The sequence below is a fragment of the Oreochromis niloticus genome, unplaced genomic scaffold, assembly GCF_001858045.2.
Source record: "Oreochromis niloticus isolate F11D_XX unplaced genomic scaffold, O_niloticus_UMD_NMBU tig00006521_pilon, whole genome shotgun sequence".
NCBI lineage: Eukaryota > Metazoa > Chordata > Actinopteri > Cichliformes > Cichlidae > Oreochromis > Oreochromis niloticus.
The window spans coordinates 27,292-53,585 of NW_020328040.1; the positions used below are offsets into that span (position 1 = coordinate 27,292).

Here is a 26,294-nt window from a genome sequence, read left to right on the forward strand (position 1 = left end):
TAAAATTGAATTGAATTGAATTGTAGTGTTGCAGTAGCTTTTGCAGGATGAGCAGAATCTCACCACAGGTCGGACTTTTGTCGCTGCTGGTGTGGAGGTGTAGTGCTTCCGCATGAGCACCACAAACTCCTCTGCTTTTCTTAAGTCATCATTGCCCATTTTAGCCAGTCTGCAACATCAACAAAATAAAAATACAACAGATTTGTTGCATAAAACAAACAAAATTAAAACCTGAGTCCATTTTCAACCATATTATCATTATGTTTCAATACTACTCACCTTTCCTTTTTCATGGACTTTCTTATCCGTGGATCGATGGCTGCAGCCTGGATGGCAGGAAACTGCTCGCAGAATCTCTCCTTCATCAAATACAGAGAGTTCCATATGGTCTTTACATCTAGGAGCAGCATATGCTTGGGCAGCTCTGAGGGGTAACAGATCCACAACAACTTTGCCAACTTTGGTTTTTACAGCATAAGGTCCACCTTCCACACTGTATCACCTTCCATGACTCTAAAGCGTTGGAAGCATCAGTGCCTATCAGTAGCTCCGCATCTGCATCAATGTTGTGAAGTTTAAGAGGTGAGGCCACTGATCAATATCCCCTTGCGTGGGAATATTCACCGCAGAAACTGGCATGGTTTTTTGAGTCAAAACATCTGGCAACGCCATGAAATCCTTTGCTTCCAAACCAGACAGACAGTGCACTAACAATCCTACTTAGACTCATTGTTCTCAGAAGGATATTGGTCTTTTTACCATTTAGATTCAGTCTTTTTGCGAGGGTTTCTGTACAGAATGTACCTGAACTTCCAGGATCCAGAAATGCATTGGTTGGCACAATTCTACTGCTCTTTTGGCTCTTAACTTGAACTGCAACAATAGAAAAACTGCATCAACTTCTTGACCGGGCCAAATATACCCACATGTCTGAGTGGTTGCAGTTGAGAAGTTGACATCAGAGTTTCTCATCTGTTGATTTTGTTCTGAGGATGCACCTGGATCTTTTTGCTCTATATGAAGGACCCCTGGGTGCTTTTGGTGACACACGTCACAATCCAAACGACTCCTACAGTCTTTGCTTGTGTGACCAACTTTAAAACAACGAAAACACAAGGAAACAACCTTTCCTTGATAAAAGTCAACTTATCCCAATGCATTTTAGCTCGTCTCCATTTTTCCCTCAATTTGTATGGAAGTTTCATAACAATCATTCTCATGTTTGAGGGCAAATCCAACTCCTTCATATAAACAATTTGCTGTGTTAGATTTCAAAATCCTTGACGAAAAAGAGAGAATGACTGAAGACCTTTCACATCTTCGCTTTTAATAGGTGCCCGACTCATAATCTTCTCCATATCTGCAGAGGCAATTTAATTTTAATTCCCAAAATGTTCTTCAAGAAGATGTTTGGCCCTGGAATAGCCCTCCTCAGGAGGTAAATGCTGACAACTATGCACCAAGTCTTTAGGCTGCCCCCCAGTGAACTGCTCTAAAAAAAATGCAAACAGTCGCTCCAGTTATAACTTTTAGCTTCCACTCCATTTTCAAAGGCATTTATAAATGATCTATACTGTAAAGGGTCTCCATCAAACACAGGGATGTTTCTGGCTGGGAGGACAGAAGATAAGTTTTGTTTTACAAGTAAAGTAGTGATGTCATTGTGTTTTTACATAATAATAACAATCTCATTAGTATGGTTCTCAGTAGATTGAGGCTGTGTTTGCTGCGTCACTTGAGCTGAAGCATCAACTTTTACCATCATCTCATCCACCTGATGTTGTTTTTGACTTTGTTTAGGTATAAGGACCTGTGATTCAGATGCAGCATTTATACCAGAGTAATCTCTCTCTATTGGAACAAATGTATCAGCACAAGGGTTTAACCTAGACGCTTCTTGTACGTGCCCTCTTTCAAAATAAGAGTTCATTCAATCAGAACGTTCACCGGGGCCGAACCGAGTTTTTTTTTTTTAAGACACAAAGCTTTGCATTTGTTGCTGCCAACTCCGTTTCCAAGGATAATTTCTCCTTTTTTCAGTTTTTCCTCTTGCGCTTCAATAAAATGTTTTTTTCTTTAATGCAGCGAGTCGCTCCATGAGCGCTGCCTTGTCAGCCGCAGCTTTAATACGCAAAGAAGATGGCTTTGGCTTTGAAAATGTTTTTGAACGCAGCTTTACGCCTGAGATATTAGAGATACTTCAGGATTTATTTCATCCAAGGAGGAGATTTTTTTTCCCCACTGACTTAGAGGCTTGCTTACATTTTGAACTCCGCTTTTCTGGACATGTTTTATATAATACATATCTAAACCTTTTGGTGTGAACTTGATGCTTCTTTTCTCCGATTGCATCGGAGTGTCATCCTTTTGTTTACGCTTATTCGGCATTTTTTATCGCTCTTTTGAATTATTTCAAACATTCCAAAGATGCACAGCACACTGCCAATCCACAGCATAAAGCACAAACATGTCATCTATTTACCTGCTGATTCCAGTGAACAAACATTTCCACGACAGGCGAGGGCATGTTTCAATTAGCGATCCAATTACGCACAGTTTAGCACATCAAAACTCAGTTCATCAGTCCTTGTACTGAAATAATGCCTTTAAACTCCAATAGCTTCACCGTTTTCCTTTACGGCCTAAACAATATTATCACTCACCAGTGTTGATGAATGAGTGACGTGTTGATCCAAGCCTCAAGCAGCAAGTCCGTCTGGATTACTCCAAAGACGATCTAATAACTTTTGTTCGATGGTGATCCATGAAATCTATATATCCAACATATCCATTAATGAAGGATTATTCCTTCTGGTCCACGGGCAAGAGTTTTTACTTTATGTAGTGGTGATTCCGTTAGTTTGACCAACCAAACGTCCAACAATTAAAAATCCACAAGCCACTGCTGCACTGAGATAAGATCTTGTACGCAGGCAAAAGAAGTCGACTGTCCAAACTTGAAAGTCGCGTTTTATGGTTTATTTATCCAGTTTGGGAAACCAACAACAAACTTGAACAAATTTCAAAATAATAAAAATAAAGAACAAATAGCTCCAACACTAACATTAAGATTTAAACTGTTTAAACGGCTACTTTCAGCTGCAGAAACTATTAAAAATTTCAGGTATTGTGGACTTTTCAGTGATTACTTTGTTTTTTTAGCCCATTTTCCGGGGTGCTGAAGCAGCCCCAAAATGAATCAAAGCACCCCCATGTTTTCTTACTTTTTTTGACAATATTTGCTGTTTGTGTGACACACTACTTGTCAGAGTTTTACCCCTGATACTGCTGGATAAACAGAAACTCACTCAGAAACGAGGTCACACAGAGCTCAAGTTTTCACTTGCGAGAGGTAAGCAGTTGTCTCCAACCCACTTCAACTTCCTTTCCCCCTGCAGGTTGTTTTTATTGGTTACACACATGAATATTCACAAAGGTTGTTGTTGTATTACCTATGAGAAATTACTATAACTGGTTACAAAGTGTGATTGTGCTGTGCAAGCATGGTTATACAATGTGTGTGGTTATATGATGGGAGTGCAGCTCTCCCTGGATATTGTCGGTAGAATCTGTTCTTCTCAAGGCTGTTTGTTCCCCTTATTGAGGTCGTGCACGTACTCATATGCGTAGGTTACATAGAGCGCAAACAGAAGCATTCTAGCTTTTTAAATGGCAACCTACAACACATACATTAAACCTAACATTATTTCCTCCTGTTTGACATTTTAAAAGCTTGTGTTATCAACTATCAGTACAGCATCACTTGCAGGTGCATTTTCAATGCTTACTTCATTTGAACACAATCTTTCATGCCCTTCTCTGGGTCTTCCTGGGCTAATGCGTAGTAGATAAAGGTATTAGTCACCATCCTTTGTATCATGCTCTTAATGCAAGGGAGAATACAGGTCACCGCAACAAACAGAGAGTAAAACAACAAATACTGGGGTCAAGATCTTCAGTAGCATATGCCACCAGGGTCCAGAAGTCAGCCATGTGAGCCAATCCTGTGTTGAGGCTCCTGGCGTGTGATTGGTCACATACTTCTGGAGTGCTGTTAGATTCTGCAGGGCCTTATAGATGTCGCCGCCTGTGGAATATCCATCGGGGATAAATGTGCAACACGTCTCACCAATTAGCTTATACACCCCACCTTGGGATGCTGTTATCAGGTCCAGCGTCAGGCTATGTCCACACGTACACGGGTATTTTTGAAAACGGAGATTTTCCGTTTTCGTTTTAAAAAATAATCCCGTCCACACGTAAAGGCAGAAATGAAGGAAAACGCTGCTACGAACATGCCAAAGCAGCAGGTGGCGATATATTCCTAACCGTGTAGAAATGTTGGCCAATCAGAAGTCTAGAAGCCTCGGCGGGAAATAGTAAACAAAGCTGGGGCATAGAAGCAGAACCGAGTCGTATGTGTGGAGGGACAGTAACTGTGCATGTATATGTAAGCATTTAGACACTGCAGAGAGTACAATTAACAGTAACAGTATTGTAGAAATTCATTTCACCGAAACAACAACGTGGCGCACACTGTGACGTCAAAAAAGGCGCACACCTTTGACGCTGCGTTTTCTCCGTTTTTCTCGTCCACACGTAAATGCAAAAACGGAGTTTTAGAAAATATCCACCCTGGCCGGAGTTTTTAGAAATCTCCGTTTTCAGTGACCGAAAACGGCGTTTACGTGTGGACGAAAGGTGCAAACGCATAGAAAAATCTGCGTTTTCAAAAATACCCGGGTACGTGTGGACATAGCCTCAGTCTGTTTTGCAACACCATCGTACATATCGTCTTCTATTCCTCTGCAAAGGCCGTTCCGAGGACCTTGGTAAGACTTGTATGCCTCAGGAGTGCATATCTGTTGATTTCCATGTGATCACTCAGTTTTACCAAGGCACACAATCCTCCCCAACCTTCTGGGAGTGACAGGTATGCTTTGTGTCCAAACAGGACAGTCCACCAGTACTCTTGTTCCTTCCATCGCTTCACCTCATTCCACCTGTAATTTAAACAATGACACCTCCCCAGAAAACCCTGTATTGCCACATGGTCCTTGCCATGTGTCAGCTTCACACAATTAGACATACAGAAGAAAGTTGCACATTCTCTCTTGAAGATTCCCAGGGCTTGTCCCTCGGAGCAGCTGTACTCCAATAAGAAAAACATTAGCCAGTGATTTTCACGTTAAAGTTGTTCAACTTCCAGCTCCGCTTGGAGCCTGTATCCTAGAAGACAAATCTGTAAGCTAAATCAAACTTCACAATTGCAAACAACTGTAGATCATAAGAGTAATAAAGTACTCAGCACTACAAAGACAAGTGTCATATGCAGTTTCTTTTTTTTTTCCTTGGTTTTTCAAGTCATTCAACCCACTACTATTGCTATAATGTGCTCCAAATCATGGATCATCCCATGCGTTTATTCCAAATTACTGTTATCAGTGACTTTCCTTAATTACATGGCTGATAAAGTATATAACCAGTGATCAAATATGAATTTTATGGCCCAGTCCTGTTTATCTGTACTTGTTCAGATGTTCCACTCTGTCACTGTTATGAAGTCATAAAATATCACCAGTATTTGAGTCACAGACACATTTATTAAAGTGAAAGGATTCCAACTGCGCTGTTAATCCCGCTATAAGACAGCTATTCCCTTGGGTCTGAGGAGCGAGGTTGTGGATCCACGGGTACATTATCCACAGTCAAAGGCCTAAAAATCACGAGGAAAAGAGAAAAAAGCAAATAAGAAAAACAGTTACCTAACAATTGTGGTCAAAGGTTTAATTTCTTTTTCCATTTAAGATCCTTCTTACACCTTCAGATGTCTACAGGCATGTCTGTAACCAGGCTATGGCTCCCTGGTGAAAATCCATTAACACGCGCATAAATAAAAATAATGAGCCTTTACCTTAATACTCATTACTACCACATGATCTCAACTACATCCCAAATTATTAATCTTTGTTTTGAGGATTTTTTATTCCAAACTGATACATTACTGTGCAAAGGTTTTGAGCCGGTCCTCATTTCAATACATTTGACTTCCAGACTTTGTCTTTTTTAAAGACGTCTTGTTCTCCAGCTTTCCAGATCCTGTTTATTTATTTGTTAAGCTTCTGTACTCTGAAATATGAATCATTAAAGCATAAAAAAACCTAACTTGAGGGTTGAACCAGTGTTGTCTCACATGTACAGATGACTTAGCAAAGAACCAAGTTTGATGCAAAAAACAAAAACACATTATTTGTTCCATTATTTTACTCAAATCTATGAAAAATATCAAAGATAACACAGCGTGAAAGACACTAAACAGTTAGTAGATGGAGGATTTGGATTCTTGATCCAGTGTCATCTGAAAGTGTCTGCTTGGAAACACACTGACAATGCAGTAAAAGCATACTTGGATACAAAAACATGCAGTGGAGAACTATCAGTCATGGATGGGCCTCCCCAGAGCCCTACCTCAGTATTATTGAAGCAGTGTGGAATCGTCCACACAAAGAAGAGCTTTGTCCTTCAAGAAGCTAGGAGAGCTGTTCCTGAAGACTACTTAAAGAGATGACAGAAAGCTGCCTCGGCTGAAGAATAAAGGTGCTCACACCAAATACTGACTATGACCCAGTAAAGAACTGAGGGGCGACACAAGACCTCTGCACAGTACTGCAGGACAGATTCTATGTAGCTCACCATAGTTCAACTCACTTGACATCCTGAATGATCTGCTGGGCAATGACCTGTAGACCTTCCTTGAGCTCAGCTACCTCTGAACGTAAAGATGCCACGCAGCATAGCACTTGGTCCAGCTGGTTTCTGAGCTCCAGTTGCTGCTCTGGGGAAAGTCCCTGAACCACAGCCTCCACTGCTGCCAGAGCCTGCTGCTGGGCCTCCATCTCTGAAGACAGAAACAGGAGTTATGTCACGGTCTGTGTGGCAGACCGTGGGGATGAGGGGAATATAATATAATAATAACTTTATTTATAAAGCACCTTCAAGCAAAGTGCTGTACAACTGTTTGAAATTAAAAAGGTTTAAAAGTAATACATAGCACTACAGATAGGAGACACAGTACAAGTTAAGAACAGAGAAAAAAGAGAAATTAAGAACAAAATAAAAAGAAGAAAACAATGAGGACCCAAGATGCAGGACTTTGTGAAGAAGGCAATGCGTTTATTTACAGTGGTGTAAATAGTTCACAGAATAAACCCCGTGTTTTCACCTTGACTTCCGTGTCGTGTCTTCACCCACAAGTTTGTGCTCCGTGCTCTTCCGCGCCTGTGTGTCCCCGCACCCCGTGCTCGCTGCTCTTGTCTTCCCTGCTCCTTCCTGGAGAAAAATAACAAAGAAGCAACTTGTCAGGACACTCGACTACCGCGGGCATGCACTCACTGGACTTGGTACTAATAACACTAACATGGAGTCTAACCCAACAATCCTGCGCCAGAGGAAGCTCCATCGCTCCCCCGACGAGCCTGATCAGAAGCAGGTGTGTGGGAACTTAGGCGTGACCAGCAGCTGACAGGGCCACACCCATCAGGCCTGCAGGTAGCTGTCCTCCATCCTCACCCGCAGACACACCCACATGTACACACACCAGCATGGAACACAAGAGCGCAGTGCAGCAAACATACATCCAATACAATACTAATTTTTTTTTTTTTCCTGTCCCGTTTGGATCTTTAGCCATCAGAATTGTTGTCTGAAGGCCAAGAAAGATGCCAAGCGGATTTACTTTACCAAGTGGATCATCATGGCCTTGCCATATTGGTCCCTGACATAGAGCATCCTGAAAAATGGAGACGTCCCTTTCTGGAACAACACTAGCCTGGCCATCACCGCTATAAGAAAGACGTGATACTAAACATTCAGTGACGTTGCCATGTTAAATTGAATCCATGGCAACCATGTAGCTCATGGTTCTCAGTGCCAGCCTACCCTGGGCATCCAGCGTGTCCCCCAGCAGCGCTCCTCCATCCGCTGGCCGTGTCTCCAGTACAAGGGTCTGGGACCTCCTCCTGCTGTGCCAGAGCCTGTAAACGAAGGCAACCAAGCCGGCCGTGGCCCCGACAGCCAGCCCGACTAACGCGTTCCTCCCGAGCGGCATGACTATGCGTTCTGTCTGATAAGAAAGGTAAAAGAAAGAAAGGCCTCCAAGTAACTAATTTGCCCGCTCCAGCTCCTACGACCAAATACAAACAGTGGGGAAGAGGGTTAGCTCAACCCACCACAGCTTCCAAGCTAGCAAGGAGTATATATTCATGCTAGCATTTATGGCGCTTAAAACACATTTATGATACACACATACTACAAACTAGAGCTGGGCGATATGACCCAAAATTCATATCTCGATATTTTTTAGCTGGATGGCGATATAAGATATATATCTCGATATTTTTTTAAAGCCATAAAGTAAGAACAAAAAGAGAGTTCTTAGTCAAAGCTGTGTCCCAGATGTCACACAGGCACTTTTATTAACATACAGCATAGATGTACATGAATTATGAGCATTTATTAAATAATGATGCTCTATAAATAAAAGAAAACTATGTTGTTTTGTGCATAACAAAGAGCAAATTGTGCAGTCAAAATGTAAACTAACAGACGCTGAGCATAATAACAGACAGATTTTACAGCTGCTCTGTTCCCAACTTCTACTGCGTGACTGACAGCCTGGAGTTTGAAATCCGCTTCGTAACCATGTCTCTGGACAGGTGCCATTTATGGTCCTTATACACACACAATACGGTAATATTACGTTGAAGCACAGTACGTATCACTCCGCGAGGCTCCTCGGTAGCCGTAATGCTCCGACAATCCATCAAGCGGTGCAGCTCCGTAGCTTACCAAAGTTGAACTAAAACATTTTTTGACAGATTGCTGAGCGCTGTGTATCACATAAAATCGGTTCGCGGTCATCAAGCACAACCAGAATTCATACAAAAGGCGCGCAGTCAACTTTTGAGAAGATGAAAGGATTTCAGGCCGTGCATGGCGTTAGCGTGGCTAACTCGTTAGCGTGGTTAGCTCGTTAACACGTTGACGTGGTCCAGCCCCACTCACGGGGCGATGCGCAGTAACTCGTTAACGGAGGCGAGGTCGAGTAACGTTGCGTAATGAGAAAAATGGACGAAAGAGAGGCAAACTTGCGGCTCCGCAACTATAATTATAACGTAACAGACTATATCGATATAAAGGATATTGTCACATCTTATATCTCGTATAAAAATATATCGATATTTTTAAAAATCTCGATATATCGCCCAGCTCTACTACAAACTTATAACATCTAACAAAAACAGGCTTAATAATGACAACAATTGAACTAAAATCGCAACCAGAAACATCAGGGTGGCTAAATATGAATTATATGTGTGTTTTACCGTGTTGGAAAGAAATGACACCTAACTCTCCCACAGGTGAATTGTAGAAAAGGGGAGAGGCCAAAGGGGTGCACTCTATTTATAGGGCTTTGAGTTGACGTCACGCCGCAATGCATTGTGGGAGCGCGGCACCATTTTCGGGGTCTACGAATCAAAACAAACAGACTGTGTTGGAACGACGATTACAAGATGCTTAAAAGCAGCTCAAAAGAGAATGGACTGTACAGAGGTTCAGAGGCGAAGCAGTTGTACTTGCAGAAAATAGCGTGCATTGGAAATGTGGACCCCTATGAAATACAGCAGTGGAGTAGAAACCCTGAAGACCTACCGCTATTGAGCAGCCTGACATATTTTCGTACCTTATCTGTGGAATCTGTGCGTACAAGTCGTCATTCAAACAAAGATCAGAATGGGGTAAGTCAGTACCACACCAACATTGACCAGGATGTTGACCACTGCAAAAGAAACAGAAGACATTTAAGGTAAACATGAGGATGAGTGACAATTTTGAGGGCATTAGGTAAAATCTTGATAAGACATTTTCTGAGCATGGTTGTGCTGAAAAAATACAGCATAAATATTTCAGACTGCTGATCGCACAATAATAAATAATAACAACATTTTTTGTTGTTGTTTGAGATGTTACAGCTCAAACTATCTGGGAACCCATTAGCTTAGTTATCTGACCTAGCCACTGGGGATGGTGGCCAACATTCCATTTAACACTTCCTTCCACTCACCATTATTTATGAATACACATATATTTCAAAAAGCTAATAAAAAGCTAAATTGTTGTCAGTCGATACCTAAGGTTCCATTACTGGGGCTAAAAGCAGACAACAAACGGAAACCAGAAAATTTCCGATACTTAAAATAATGCCCTTTGCAGGGCTCGCAAAATCGCTAGCCCGACGTCCCGGGGCTAGCGATTTTTCCTGTCGGGCTACCAAAATCTATCTCTGCCCTGCCCTTCGGGCTATCATAGAAAGGAAAAATATATGTCAATGCTTTTGCATTCTTTCGGAAATGTAGCTTATGTCATTGGCATCGGTGAGCCACTGTCAATATGTGACATATTGAAATCGCGTTTGAATTTGCGCTTGTTTTTTCTTTCACTTTGCAATCGCGCGAACTGTGTATAGAGAGCGACAGTACTGATCGGCGAGTGACGATAATTTGCGCACCAATTCCTCTGACATCGTCTTATCAATCGTTAGCTTACAATGCAAACATGACAAGTGAAATCTCCCGCAGCAAGCTTAAACATGTGAGAGGTTGATCGCGCAGAGAATCGCTGAGCGTTATGTGAGTGCGTGTGTAAAAGCAGCAGGATATATATTTTAGTTCTGCTGAGCCAAATAAGACAGGTCAGGGTGAAGAAGTGACAGCCAAAGAAAAGCTTACCACAAAACAGAAAAGTTAAGACAAATCAGACTAAAAGGCAAAAAGAAAGTGCAGCTTTATACTGCGGTCAAGTGAGCCCTCACTTGCGAAGTCACAGTCAAGCTAGCCGCCCCGCCAGCCGCACCTAAAATGTGGTTGCACTATTCTTACGCATATTACGGTATGGATGCCGACTGCCTTAGAAACGCAGTCTTTTGTGTCCTGACACTATTTAACTTCACAATCCACTCCGTTTTGGTTCATCTCCACTTTTCCCCTTGTGATCCACAGCCAAGATTACTATACGAATCAGAGAAAATTAACAATAAAATTTGCCTAATATACAGTACTGTACTTTTAATATCTTCATCTTTGACCTCAGGTTACATATAAACTGTAAGAGGTGACACAGATATCTCACTGGATTCTGACTCTAGGCCATCTCCACTCTTCACCCTGTGATCCACAGACAAATTTACTGTATGGTTTTTGAGAAAATTGATATTAAACTTTGCTCAATTTACTCTACTGTACTCTATATATTCCCAACTTTGACCTCAGATTACAGGAAAACTGTACAACGTGCCGCAGATATTTCACTGGATTCTGACTCTAGGCCATCTCCACTGTTCACCCTGTGATCCACAGCCAAATTTACTGTACGGTTTTTGAGAAAATGAATAGTGAAATTTTTCCATTTTGCTTTACTGTACTCTATTTATTCCCAACTTTGACCTCAGATTACAGGAAAACTGTAAGAGGTGCCGCAGATATTTCACTGGATTCTGACTCTAGGCAACCCCCACTCTTCACTCTGTCATCCACAGCCAGATTTACTGTACGGTTTTCCAGAAAATTGATAGTAAACTTTGCACAATTTGCTCTACTGTACTCTACATATTCTCATCTTTGACCTCAGATTACAGGAAAACTGTACGAGGTGCCGCAGATATCTCACTGGATTCTGACTCTAGGCCGTCTCCACTCTTCACCCTGTGATCCACAGACAAATTTACTGTACGGTTTTTTAGAAAATTGATATTAAACTTTGCTCAACTTACTCTACTGTATATATTCCCAACTTTGACCTCAGATTACAGGAAAACTGTAAGAGGTGCCACAGATATCTCACTGGATTCTGACTCTAGGCAACCCCCACTCTTCACCCTGTGATCCACAGCTAAATTTACTGTACGGTTTTCCAGAAAATTGATAGTAAACTTTGCACAATTTACTCTACTGTACTCTATATATTCCCAACTTTGACCTCAGATTACAGGAAAACTGTAAGAGGTGCCACAGATATTTCACTGGATTCTGACTCTAGGCCATCTCCACTCTTCACCCTGTGATCCACAGACAAATTTACTGTACGGTTTTTGAGAAAATTGATATTAAACTTTGCTCAATTTACTCTACTGTACTCTATATATTCCCAACTTTGACCTCAGATTACAGGAAAACTGTACAAGGTGCCGCAGATATTTCACTGGATTCTGACTCTAGGCAACCCCCACTCTTCACCCTGTGATCCACAGCTAAATTTACTGTACGGTTTTCCAGAAAATTGATAGTAAACTTTGCACAATTTGCTCTACTGTACTCTACATATTCTCATCTTTGACCTCAGATTACAGGAAAACTGTACGAGGTGCCGCAGATATCTCACTGGATTCTGACTCTAGGCCGTCTCCACTCTTCACCCTGTGATCCACAGACAAATTTACTGTACGGTTTCTGAGATTGCTGTGTTAACAGAGTATGACAGAGGCTAAGAAAATATACTGCCTAAAATATTATCAAATTTAAACAAGAAATTACAAAATTTCCACATTTGTTGTCATTGCCGTGTGTTCAGTAGAGCATTATTTAGTCATAAAAAATACATATCATTGAAATATCATCAGTAAAAGAAATACTCTCACTATGTAAGACATGTTAGCAAACTCAGTTAATAAATATTGTATCAAATCTATACAGATGTTTAAAGGCATAATGCAAAGCATGTTTGTTTCTTATGGCTTACAAATGTGTTTGCCTTTAACATAATTTACATTTCATTTATACAGTTTCACAGACGAAACAATAAAATAAGTTTCCTGAACTGTTCTTCATGGCCAAGATTTTGAATCCTTTTGAGGGTGATGCATTATCCATGAAGGTGAGCAATTTGTTCATTGACCTCTGACCCTCGCTGACTCTGACGCCTCCTAATTCTGCTTCCAGCCTTGATGATTAATTTGTTCTTCCTTTTGGCATCCCTGTCACTGATGCTGTCACCAGTTGTCCACCAGTCTAATCTGCAATTCCGGTGAACCCAGAATTACCTGTATCTTTGAAATGTTTCCAAAAATATACACTATATGTTGATGGGCATTGTCCCACTTTTTTTCCTTTACAAGTAATAATCTCTATGGTTTTAATGACAATTCATATACAGATTGTGGAGGACTTTTTATTCAACACTAAAAATAGTTCCTCATCAGCAGACTAGTACAATTTCAGCCTACCGTTAATAAACCCATCCAATGCAGCGTTATCAGAGAAATTATGCAAATGATATGTTTTTATGTACTGGTAATCTATTTATCATGATTCCTGCTCTGATGATTACTTTCTTCTCCTTCTGTAATTTTAATAGATAAAGGATGTTGAACATTAAGCTCCAAACAGGATGAATGAGGAAGACCACAGAGGAGAATCATGGATGTAGTGAAAGAATACATGCAGATGGTTTTTTTCATGGTCGAGGAGCATCTTCTGATACTATTTTAACACTAGATTTACTAAACCTGTGCAAATTTGCGTGAGAAAAAACTTCCCTAAACCCAACACCCCCTAGAATTACTGGGTTTTTTATTTTCTGGTGCAAGTCCTGAGGTGTTAAGCACCCCTGCTGAGATTTTCACAGGTCATCAGCTCGTTTCTCCTCCAGCTTTTGTTGTGCAAACCACCCATTATCCTCGAGGCCTGGCACATTTGCATTTGCTCACTCAGAGTTGCTCAGATGCAAGTCAGGCCAAACCTCTGTGTTACAACTTTCCGAAATGCCTGCCAGAGCCACACGGCAAAAAACGGCACTGGGTAGAGGAGGACATTGGAATGCCCAGTGCAGAAGCAAATCATCCGTGCTTCACTGCGCAAGCTGGACCCACAGAGTCTGCTAAGGTTTGTCACTGCCATAGTAGATATGATATTTATATAAACCCATTTAGAGTGAGGTTCATGTAAATTTACCATTTTCTATTTGTTTATCTTACATCAGCATAAGATTACAAGTGTGCTCCAAAGCTTCCTTTGCCTTTTAGATGTGGGAATGCTGCAGACCATCAGAGAGTGCACGGCACATCAAGCCCGCAGAACAGAGCCGGACCGGAGTAATTCTAGTACAATGCCTTTTATTAGAACATAAGCATTTAAATGGAGTAATTGTATTTGAATCAGTTAAATATGAGTGGGCAACTCAGACCATGACAAGACTGCATTTGCTCTAAGAAATTAATAAAAAAATGTAGACATATTTTGTCATTATTTTTAGTCTTCAATTTTATGTGTTTTTCTCTAAAATAGTATCAGAAGATGCTCCTCGACCATGAAAAAAACCATCTGCATGTATTCTTTCACTACATCCATGATTCTCCTCTGTGGTCTTCCTCATTCATCCTGTTTGGAGCTTAATGTTCAACATCCTTTATCTATTAAAATTACAGAAGGGTAAGAAAATAATCATCAGAGCAGGAATCATGATAAATAGATTACCAGTACATAAAAACATATCATTTGCATAATTTCTCTGATAACGCTGCATTGGATGGGTTTATTAACGGTAGGCTGAAATTGTACTAGTCTGCTGATGAGGAACTATTTTTAGTGTTGAATAAAAAGTCCTCCACAATCTGTATATGAATTGTCATTAAAACCATAGAGATTATTACTTGTAAAGGAAAAAAAGTGGGACAATGCCCATCAACATATAGTGTATATTTTTGGAAACATTTCAAAGATACAGGTAATTCTGGGTTCACCGGAATTGCAGATTAGACTGGTGGACAACTGGTGACAGCATCAGTGACAGGGATGCCAAAAGGAAGAACAAATTAATCATCAAGGCTGGAAGCAGAATTAGGAGGCGTCAGAGTCAGCGAGGGTCAGAGGTCAATGAACAAATTGCTCACCTTCATGGATAATGCATCACCCTCAAAAGGATTCAAAATCTTGGCCATGAAGAACAGTTCAGGAAACTTATTTTATTGTTTCGTCTGTGAAACTGTATAAATGAAATGTAAATTATGTTAAAGGCAAACACATTTGTAAGCCATAAGAAACAAACATGCTTTGCATTATGCCTTTAAACATCTGTATAGATTTGATACAATATTTATTAACTGAGTTTGCTAACATGTCTTACATAGTGAGAGTATTTCTTTTACTGATGATATTTCAATGATATGTATTTTTTATGACTAAATAATGCTCTACTGAACACACGGCAATGACAACAAATGTGGAAATTTTGTAATTTCTTGTTTAAATTTGATAATATTTTAGGCAGTATATTTTCTTAGCCTCTGTCATACTCTGTTAACACAGCAATCTCAGAAACCGTACAGTAAATTTGTCTGTGGATCACAGGGTGAAGAGTGGAGACGGCCTAGAGTCAGAATCCAGTGAGATATCTGCGGCACCTCGTACAGTTTTCCTGTAATCTGAGGTCAAAGATGAGAATATGTAGAGTACAGTAGAGCAAATTGTGCAAAGTTTACTATCAATTTTCTGGAAAACCGTACAGTAAATCTGGCTGTGGATGACAGAGTGAAGAGTGGGGGTTGCCTAGAGTCAGAATCCAGTGAAATATCTGCGGCACCTCTTACAGTTTTCCTGTAATCTGAGGTCAAAGTTGGGAATATATACAGTAGAGTAAATTGAGCAAAGTTTAATATCAATTTTCTGGAAAACCGTACAGTAAATTTGTCTGTGGATCACAGGGTGAAGAGTGGAGGTTGCCTAGAGTCAGAATCCAGTGAAATATCTGCGGCACCTTGTACAGTTTTCCTGTAATCTGAGGTCAAAGTTGGGAATATATAGAGTACAGTAGAGTAAATTGAGCAAAGTTTAATATCAATTTTCTCAAAAACCGTACAGTAAATTTGTCTGTGGATCACAGGGTGAAGAGTGGAGATGGCCTAGAGTCAGAATCCAGTGAGATATCTGTGTCACCTCTTACAGTTTATATGTAATCTGAGGTCAAAGATGAAGATATTAAAAGTACAGTACTGTATATTAGGCAAATTTTATTGTTAATTTTCTCTGATTCGTACAGTAATCTTGGCTGTGGATCACAAGGGGAAAAGTGGAGATGAACCAAAACGGAGTGGATTGTGAAGTTAAATAGTGTCAGGACACAAAAGACTGCGTTTCTAAGGCAGTCGGCATCCATACTGTAATATGCGTAAGAATAGTGCAACCACATTTTAGGTGCGGCTGGCGGGGCGGCTAGCTTGACTGTGACTTCGCAAGTGAGGGCTCACTTGACCGCAGTAGCTTTATGGTTTCATGGACAAAAGAATTTCTGTGCCTGCAATATGACAAGCTAAATAACCAGGGGTGCACATAAGTGGTCCGCAGGTGCGCATTCGCTGTCAAAATAAAAAACGCGCACACGATAAGAAGTTGCAACGCGTGTTTGCTTACATAAGATCTTCTGGAGGAGGACAGACATTTGTTTAGAACTCTTAAAGATGTCGAAGACGCTCCTTTAAGCAATTACTTTGGTGTTCCTCCACCTCCAAAGAATCGTCAGAAGGAGTCCGAACCACAAAAGAAGCACGTATTCTCAGAAAAGTGGTTGCAGGAGGTGAGCTGGCTTCAAACAAATGATGAACGCACAGAGATGTGGTGCAGAATGTGCCGTGAAAATCCCACTCTAGCGGACAAAAACAGTGCCTTTTATATGTACGCAAACGCGCGTTGCAACTTCTTATCTGGTGCGGGTCTTTTATTTTGACAGCGAATGCGCACATGCGGACCACTTATGTGTACCCGTGTAAAGAACATAATGCCGGGTGTGTTGTTGTTTTTCCCTCGATTTCTGAGTCGACAAGCGCCTTTGTTACTGGGACCAGTAATTTTAAGAAAGGCCCCCATTAGAACCCATGAGAAATGCAAGAAATGCATTATTGCTCAGTCTGCAAATAACATACTAAAAATCAACCTGAAAAATCTGTTTAGAACAGCGTACTGTGTTGCAAAGAGTGAACTACCACTGGCAAAATTTAGCAATCTTTGCAAACTTCAAAAAGCAAATGGCCTAGATCTTGGTTCCACTTGCCTCTTACCCCTGACTTCAGTGGAAATTTCAAATTCAGGATCTGACACAGACTGATTCATGTTCTACACAGTTCTTACAAGTTCATAGAAATTTCTGTTCAATTAGAACCAAGTATTTGAGTTGATGATTTTAATTTTTATACAATGTTGTAATTTGTGTTTCAACAATTTTTTTAATTAATGTTTTGTTTCCGTTACAATATTATACATTAAAGTATAATATTGTAACGGAAACAAAACAGGAAACAAAACATAAAAAATTGCTCCCTTTTTTATTCGGGCTACTTAAATTTATTTTGGGCTACCAAAAACTGAAGAGTCCCTGCCCGAAGGGCTACCAGGGATTTCGAAATTTTGCGAGCCCTGCTTTGCCTACAGATCATACATCCATATTCAGACAATATAAACATCATATCCACCGAGTGACTGATGGTAAGTATAAGAAATGAATCCTTATAGTTATACTAAAAGCCTTAAAATGATCCAAAATGGTTTGTACATGTGGATGAAACCATCCGGTGTATATGCACTCTCACCCAGCCACAGTCCTGCCAGTCCACACATGTATCCCCACGGCAGTGAGGAGAGTGAGCCCCAGTGCTCTACCCTTGTGAAATACAGGATGAGGGGCACACAGGAGATGAAGATGAAAGAAAAGAAAATGAGCCACTTCTCCAGGGTTGGCGCTGCCTAGGAACATCTTGAACAGCACCTGGATGGTGAGAAAACAAAGAGTTGACACGATGCAATCAAAAATCAAGCATAGCTCAGACTGGAACGGGCTTATAAGGAAGTCTGAGCTTATAAAGAGCTGAAGTTGAGGCTGAGCCCACAGCCAATGCCACACCCACAAAGGAATCACCATGGAAACCGTCAGCATAAGCCGTCATGACAATACCTGTGATGGCCATTATGGCAGCCACAATCTGCACATAGAGACATAGATGACACATTTTAAAGTAGTAAAAGCTTGTGTTAAACTGGTAATAAACAATCTCCTTCTTGTTTTCATACAGGTCAGGACACCCATGAACCGGTCCTTGAGGACAATCCATGAGAGGAGAAAAACAAAAGCTTTGTGGCAACAGTAGAGGGCAGAGACATCAGTCGCGGTCAGTTTCTTCAAGGCTAAGAGGTACAGGTAGTTGGTCAGTGTCCACAGGATTGAGAAGGGTGCTGTCCTCTTTACAAAAAGCTTGAGTCATTCCATCCTCTCCAAAGAGCTTGCTGCACTCCCTGTTAGAGAAAAACACCAGTAAAGTCTTCTGAATGGAAATGCTTCACGGTCCTCATGAACTGGAAAAATAAAAATAATCTTAATTCTAGCCAATATAGAAACCATCTAATAGATCACATTAGTCTCGATACAGCCTCTGCCACCACAGTGGGCTCCTCTGGGCTCCTTTGATCGGCTCCATCACCTAGCGGGGGTGGGGGGTCGTGGTTTGGTCCCACCTTAGCTATTGTGGTTGATGTGGAGGTTGGGATGGTCTTAGGGCGCCTGGAGAACCCCTAGAGACGTTATCCCTGGAGGGCTTAACCCGGGGGTTGTGGTCATAACCTGGTTAGTGGCTCTGGTCGCTCTTAGAGGGTGCTCTCCTCGTGGCTGCGTGCAGCGGGGCTGGGGAATGGTCTGTACTGGCGGACGTAGGTTACTGGCCTGGTGGCCTGGCTGCCCCTGAGTGGATCCGGGCAGGCGTGGGGGCTTGGGGTTCGGGGGTGCTTCGCCTCCGTGCTGGGGCTCTGGCTGGGCCTTGGGGCTTCGGTCCTCATCGGTGTGTCGCCGAGGTTGTGGGCGGGTGGGTGCACGGGGGCTCAGCCCTGGCGCAGGGGGCCTCTGGTGCATCGGCCTAACTGGGGGGCTCTTCAACTGGCAAGGAGGTTGTTCCATCCTTGCAGGAGTCCACTCTGCAGGTGGGGGAGAGACATAGGAGAGGTGGAGAATAAACTTAACCTGGGTGTCTGTTGTCATGTGTAGTCTGGGAGATGATTGAATGTTGGGGTGGGTACAGTTTCCTCTGCGGTGGGGTAGGGTGGGCTGCCCCGGGTCCTGTGGTGTTTGGCGGTGCTGCTGCCGTAGGCCCCGGTCTGGATGGGCCTGGGCTCCCTTGCCTTGGTGGGTACCAGAGGACGGGGGTGCCTACTGGGGTCAGCGGGGGAGCTGGCCCTAGGGAGGGGCATCTTGCCCTTGTTTTCCTCCCCACCCTGGCGGGTGGCGTCCAGTGGACGTTAATGGCGTCCAGTGGACGGTCTGTGTATTCGACCCTACCTCTGGCGCCGGTGCCCACCTCTCAATTTTAAATCCACGTAGACATTGAGGGTTCTCGGGAGGGGCCGTGCTAACACCTGCTGCTCTCTGGCAGCAGCACCATGCCCTCCCTTGTTTTAAATGCACTTCAAAACAACATGCAGCAACACTACACATGAGTGGGAGGAGGGAGGTATGGGGTCTTCACACACCCCCGTTCTCTACTAGCCATCGGGGCGGGGAGGCTGGGAGGAGGTGTTGGCTGTCCGATTGGCCTCCCTGCTGCTGCGGAGCCTGGGGCGGTCTGCTTGCTTCCACCCCGGGGGAAAGTGTAACATCTCTTTGGTCTGGGTGCCGTTTCCCCCTCTGGGGGCGAGGGTACCTGGACCCGGGGTATAGAGTATGTTTGGGGAGTGTGATTGTGTGTACATGTCCATTTATGTCTATCCTTACGTTGCGTGAGTGCTGAGTGTTTGTATATGTGTGCATGAGGGTGGGAATGCATGTTTGTGTCTGTGTGTGCCTGTTTGTCTGTGTCTATATGTCAGGTCGGGTCTTAGACTCCACCTCTCTGGGAACTCCCAGGCCCTCCAAAGTGCGGAGGCCTATCTCCCCTCACCACACTCCCTGCCGATGACTGATGCCCTCAGGGGTCGGTGCATTGGTGGTTCTTGGTGTCCGGGGCTGGGCGCTCAGGTATGTACCAGCTCACTCCCGGTGGCTACTTGGTGGGGCCTGGCGCCTGTTGCTCGGTCAGGCCTTTTCCGGGGCAAAGGGGGCCCTCGGGCCTCCAGCCTCTGGGCCTGCGGCTCGGTTCACTCTGGCACAGCTGGCTGCCGGCAGAACCGGCAGGCACGCCAGTGCAGCCCCCTCTGGCTTCTGCTCTGTGGCTACTGGGTGACCCCTCATCTGGGGATCTCCTCAGCCCTTCCCAGGAGGGTGGCACAGATGCCCCTCCGGTGGTCCTCTTTGGGCTCTCGTACTCTGGGGCCTCTGGATGTCTGGAGCCTGGATCTCCTCCATGCCTGCTTCATGCCCTGGGGGACGGGGCTATGGCCCTCTACACCCTCTAGCAGACCGTTACATGGGGAAACCTTTTGAATACAAGCGCACTGATCCACAAAGGTGTGCACACGGGTGTTCACTGTTCGTAGACATAAACTACACCTTTCTTAGCTGCTACTTCAAAGCACATTGTGCGCTGTCTGTCCTGCGTGCTGCACAACAACATTCAATATTTAGTATTTACTGCTGTTTACACTTAGCTAGATTAATGTGATGGTGTTGTGTTTAGTATGTTGCTTTGTTTTTTTTGCTTGTTTTCTATTCTTTTTCTCTCAACAGGTGATCCAGGAGATTTTTTTTCTTTGTCTTTGTAAGTGCCCTTTCTCACTGTCCCTCTTCCCTTCTGTTTTTCTTTTCCTTCCTCTCTTTCTTTCTCCCTTTCCTATCCCCCAGTCATGTCTGTCCCGTCTGTAACAACTGAAAATAAAAATAAAATAAATAATGACAACAAAGGTCGATCAAATGGACCAATACGGCAATGCCATGATGATCCATTTGGCAAAATAAATCCATTGGGTATCCTTGTTGGTCTTCAGACAACAATTCTGACGGCTAAAGAACCAAATGGGACAGACAAAAAAAAAAAAAGGAAATGCTTCATTGTTTGGAAGACTGTGTTTGGAGAATGGACATGATGGTTGTTTGGCTCTCACAGGCTTGAGGGTTATTTAATACTGGTTCCAACTCACCAAAAAAATATGCCTCCTGGGGCTGCTATTGAAGCTCTTGAGGTTGTGGTGGGGCGTGGTCTGTGCTGCCGTGCAGACGCACCTGCACGGCATCCGCAATCACACCCGCCGTGTTTTGTTTTGTTTTTTTTCCTTCTTTTTTTTTTTTTGCCTGTCCCGTTTGGCTCTTTTGCCATCAGAATTATTGTCTAAAGGCGAAGAAAGATGCCCAACGGATTTACTTTACCAAATGGACCATCCCAGCTTTGCCGTAATGGTCTATTTGATTCACCTTTTATTGTTTATTATATTTTATTTTCACTGGTTAAATACGGGACCGACTTGACTGGGGAAAAGAAAGGGAAAGAAAAACAGCGGGGAAGAGGGACGGGGATAAAGGGCAAAAAACAAAAACCAACAAAATAAGCAGACAAAAAATACATATCGATCACCTGGATCACCTGTTGAGAAAGAAAAAAGAGAAAACAAGCAGAAGAAAAAAAAAAGAGCAACATAATAAACAACATCACGATGATCTATGGGAATGTAACAGTAAAAACTAAATATTAAACATTATTGTGCAGCACGTAAGATCGACAGTGCCCAGTGTGCTTTGAAGTAGGAGCCAAAAAGGATGTAGTTTGTGTGTGTGAGCACCCGTGTGTACACCTGTGAGCATGTATCTCATGTATCTCTGTATCTCATTGTACAACTGTATAGTGACAATAAAGGCATTCTATTCTATTCTATGAGCACACTTGTATTTAAAAGGTTCCTTCATGTAATGATCTGCTAGAGGGTGTGGGGGGGCCACAGCCCCGTCCTCCAGGGCATGAAGCAGGTATGGAGGAGATCAAGACTCCAGACATCCAGAGGCCCTCAGAACACAAGAGACCAAGGAAGACCAACAGAGGGGCAGCTGCGCCACTATCCCAGAAAGAGCTGAGGAGAGCCCTAGATGAGGGGTCACTCAGCAGCCGCAGAGCAGAAGCCAGGGGGGGTTGTAGTGACGTGCCCGTGAGCTCCGCCGGCAGCCAGCTGTGCCAGAGTGACCGAGCCCCGGGCCGAGAGGCCGAGGGCACCCCACCCCCGAAGTGGCCCGAGCGAGCCCCAGGCTCCAGGCTCCAGGCCCCGACAAGCAGCCACCAAGGAGTGAGCCAGTGTGTACCTGGACGCCAATCCCGGGACACAAAGAACCACCAATGCACCAATGTCTGAGGGCATCTGCCACTGGCAGGGGAAGTGGTGGGGGGAGATAGGCCTCCATACCTTGGAGGACCTGAGATGTCCCCAGAGAGGTGGGGTCTGATACCCGACCTGACATATAGACACAGACATACAGGCACACACAGATACAAACATCCATTCCCACCCTCATGCTCTCATATGCAATTACTCAACACTCACCCAACATGGAGACAGACATAAAGAGACACTGTACACACAATCACACTCCCCAAGCGTACTCTAAGAACCGGGTCTAGGTACCCTTGCCCCTGGAGGGGGAAACTGCACCCAGACCCAGGTAGTGTTACCCTTTTCCCTGGGGTGGAGAGAAGCAGACTGCCCCGACTCGGCAGCAGCAGGGAGGCCCCACATTCCAGACCCCCAATCGGGCGGCCAACTCCTCCTCCTAGCCGTCCAACAGGCTGCAGAGAACGGGGGTGTGTGAAGACTCCAAACCTCCCTCCGCCCGCTCATATGTAGTGTTGATGCACGTGTGTTCTATAAGGTGCATTTAAAACCCAGGAGGGCGTAGAGCTACCTGCCAGAGAGCAGCAGGTAAGCGCATAGCCTCTCCTGATAGCCCTCAATGTCTACATGTATTTAAAATTGAGAGGTGGGCATATAAAACTGTAGTTAAAGGAACCATGTTTTGCATGCTGTAGATAATTTGGGCTCACATTGCACTGGTGGCTTCTGCTTTCGTCGTACACATCATTTCTGTAGATACTGTTTAATGACACAATCTGTTTTTCAGGGTGGTGATCCAAATCAGTGTGGAGCAGAATACACCATAGAGATGTACAACTCTCCTGTTGAACACCTCAAGACTGAAGGTACACCAGATATAGAAGGAGTAAAGTTTGAGTCAGTTTTCAACTGTTTAAAATCTTTTCACATCTGTCAGCCAGGTTTGCCATTTTGATTAGGACACAAGATTTTTATGGCATTTTGTCATATGATGTTGTGCTGTTTCTTAAATTTTTTTGTGAAAAAAAAGAATGGTTCACCCACTCCATTCTGAATCGGAGCATTAAACAGTTTAAATACTCTGATTCTGATACCTCTTCAAAGCCATGTGAGGTCAGTCCTCAACAAATTCTCAGCACAAACAAAACTGGAACTTTTTAAAGCTGTTGCCTCTCATAATTGGTGACAGAGTGGAAGATGGAACAGATGACTTTTACCCCACTGCATCCAGACTGCAAATAAATCGCGCATGTGCGAAGGCACTGCTGGCATGTGATGCACAACAGCAGAAGAAAAGAACCTGTGAGGCTCAGTAACAGAGATTTTATTAGAAAACTACAGACATTTTGCACCAAAAAATATTATGTTTTTCCCAATGCATCTTGATAACTTCATTTCAGTTTTTTTTCTTTTCATCAACAAATAAAGGAGGTCACATATAAGCTACTTTTTTTTATTGCTCAAAACTTGTCTGAACACAGGCTGCACGTGTTGGTCCACTGTGATGTATGTGGCTGACGAAAACAAATTGTACAACCTAAAAATAACAGCAGTCCTGATCAAAAGTTTTAGACCATTTGAAAAATGGCAAAAAATCATATTTTGCATGGTTGGATCTTAACAAGGTTCCAAGTAGAGCTTCAACATGCAACAAGAAGAAATAGGAGTGAAGCAAAACATTTTTTGAGCATGCAATTTATTAAAGACAACGCTTAAACTGAAACAGGCTGTTTTACAGCTGATCAAAAGTTTAGGACCACACCTCCAAAAAACATGGGTAAACCCCCAAAACAGAAAGTTCCAAACTTGAACTCAATAATTAATTGGTCCGCTGTTCTTGTTGATCACTTCATGCAAGCGTTTCCATGAGGTGAGTGGGAACATTTCTCCAAGTGGTGAAGATGGCCACACGAAGGGTGTCTACTGTTTGGAACTGTTGTCCATTCTCAGTTGGATTTAGATCAGGGAAAGATGCAGGATGGTCCAAAAGAGTGATGTTATTCTCCTGGAAGAAGTCCCTTGTCCTACGGGCATTGTGTACTGTAGCGTTGTCCTGTTGAAAAACCCAGTCGTTACCACACAGATGAGGGCCCTCAGTCATGAGGAATGCTCTCTGCATCATCTGGACATAGCCAGCAGCCTTTTGACACTCCTGCACCTCCTGAAGCTCCATTGTTCCACTGAAGGAAAAAGCATCTCCCCGACCATTGTGGCGCCCCCTCGTCTGTAGGGCGTAGAAAACATCTCAGGTGGGATCTGCTTGTCATGCCAGTAATGTTGGAAGCCATCAGCACCATCAAGGTTGCATTTTTTTACAGGAGAAAAAAAAAGGTTATATTTTTTTCTCATCAGAGAATTTTTTTTTTGAAGCTCTTCACCACTAATGGCCTTAATTTGGGTTGAGGATTTTTTAGGTCTTCCACTTCACATTTTTGTTCCATAACCCCCAGGATTATTTAGGAAATGACCGTCTTAACAGCATCCCACCTCAGCAGCGATAGCGCGCTGTGAGCGACCCTACTTATGCAGTTCAACAAGCCGACCATGTTCAAAAAGGAAATTTTTTTTTTTTGCTTTTGCCATCAGAACATCCTGACAGTCTGACTACCTGACAGAAAATGACAATGAATCCACAGTTTTGCACAGATTTGGCCTTTTAAAGGCATGTGGTCCTAAACATTTGATCAGCTGTAAAACAGCCTGTCCCAGTTTAAGTTTGTGAAATGTAAGTTAAATGTTTTGTCTCATTCCCATTTCTGCTTGTTGCATGTTGTTGGAACCTTGTTAAGATCCAACCATGCAAAAGATGATTTTTTGCCATTTTTCAAGTGGTCTTAAACTTTTGATCGGGACCGTATTTAATAATCGATTACTTTCTTCTGAATGGATTAAGAATGCTTTATGTCCGCATTGCAATTTATCACAATTGTAAATCATTATACGATTAACTGTGTCAGCTCTATTAGATGTAAGATTGTATATTTGCTTTTGAAATGGGCAGTTTGCTTTATTGTGCTTTGTATTTGCTTTCAGACTGCAAGGAAAGAACGCTAATGTACACCGAGCATCTGAAGAACAACATGCAAGTGCTCAAACACACTGGATCCAAAACCTGTTCCAGTTCCTCAGACACCATCAGAGACTGTTTTGAAAGCCTTCTACTATCAATCTGGATAAAAAGAAACTTTGCCAACCACTGCAAGTATCAAGTGTTTTAAATTTTGTTTGAAATTTTATTATGTACTTATTTGTTTTTGGTTGTATTAAGTTTGATATCAATTAGATCAGTGCCTTTTTAGTCATTAATTTGATTATTAAATATTAACTGTTTAGGGCAGCACGGTGGCACGGTGGTTAGCACTGTTGCTGCACAGCAAGAAGGTCCTGAGTTCAATTCCACCATCAGGCCAGTGTCTTTCTTTGTGGAGTTTGCATGGTTAATTGATTAATCCAAATTGCATAGGTGTAAATGTGAGTGCGAATGGTTGCCTGTCCCTGTGTGTTAGCCCTGTGACAGACTGGCGTCCTGTCCAGGGTGTACCCCGCCTCTCGCCCTATGAAAGCTGGGATAGGCTCCAGCGCGATCCTGAAAAAGGATAAGTGGAAGCGGATGGATGGATGTTAACTGTTTAATTTAATTATTGTCTCTACTGGTTTTTATTAATGTTTCTAGCAAATTATGACAAAAAGTCAAAGAATGTAAGTTTTATGCCTATTAGCCCTATTATGTTTATTACCTCATTTGTTGGACCTTAATCTTTTTAGACGACATTCTGGCTGCAACAGCTGCCAATAATTTCGTGTAAATATGAACTTTTGAATAAAAAGGCATGTCTTGTATTATACAGCTCTTCTGTGCTTTGTCAATAGGAGACGGTAAACAAGCTTATTAAAATGTATTTTAACTGGTTTACTTTATAATAGTTTTTTATTTCAATGTAATAATTGTACAAAAACCAAAGTTCACTGTGAATTTTACATTTATCAACAAGTATACCGTTATGTATTCTGCATTATCACTATATT

The 26,294-nt window shown here is 42.7% G+C and overlaps 1 protein-coding gene and 2 long non-coding RNA genes across 4 annotated transcripts; 1 reads left to right on the plus strand and 2 right to left on the minus strand.

Annotated features, from left to right (window-relative positions):
* Nucleotides 1-28: 28 nt before the first annotated feature.
* LOC109200638 (uncharacterized) lies at nt 29-3,004 on the minus strand. The gene is made up of 3 exons (XR_002060793.2): nt 2,664-3,004; nt 280-424; nt 29-169 (listed from the first exon to the last, which is right to left on the minus strand). It is a non-coding gene; the product is annotated as an uncharacterized LOC109200638 (long non-coding RNA).
* Nucleotides 3,005-5,583: 2,579 nt separating this feature from the next.
* On the minus strand, nt 5,584-17,808 carry LOC109200634 (uncharacterized). 2 transcript variants are annotated; one of them, XM_025904720.1, is made up of 7 exons: nt 17,630-17,808; nt 9,743-9,838; nt 9,384-9,527; nt 7,939-8,118; nt 7,223-7,329; nt 6,709-6,898; nt 5,584-5,716 (listed from the first exon to the last, which is right to left on the minus strand). In XM_025904720.1, exons 1-7 carry the CDS (start codon nt 17,791-17,793, stop codon nt 5,653-5,655), a joined length of 945 nt encoding a protein of 314 aa, XP_025760505.1. In that variant the 5' UTR covers nt 17,794-17,808; the 3' UTR covers nt 5,584-5,652. The 2 variants fall into 2 exon arrangements, with proteins under 2 accessions (XP_025760505.1, XP_025760506.1); XM_025904721.1 differs by lacking the exons at nt 7,223-7,329; nt 9,743-9,838; nt 17,630-17,808 and having other exon boundaries at nt 7,939-8,122.
* On the plus strand, nt 17,703-25,662 carry LOC112845264 (uncharacterized). The gene is made up of 4 exons (XR_003218064.1): nt 17,703-17,812; nt 18,110-18,228; nt 23,056-23,134; nt 25,302-25,662. It is a non-coding gene; the product is annotated as an uncharacterized LOC112845264 (long non-coding RNA).
* The last annotated feature ends 632 nt before the right edge of the window (nt 25,663-26,294 follow it).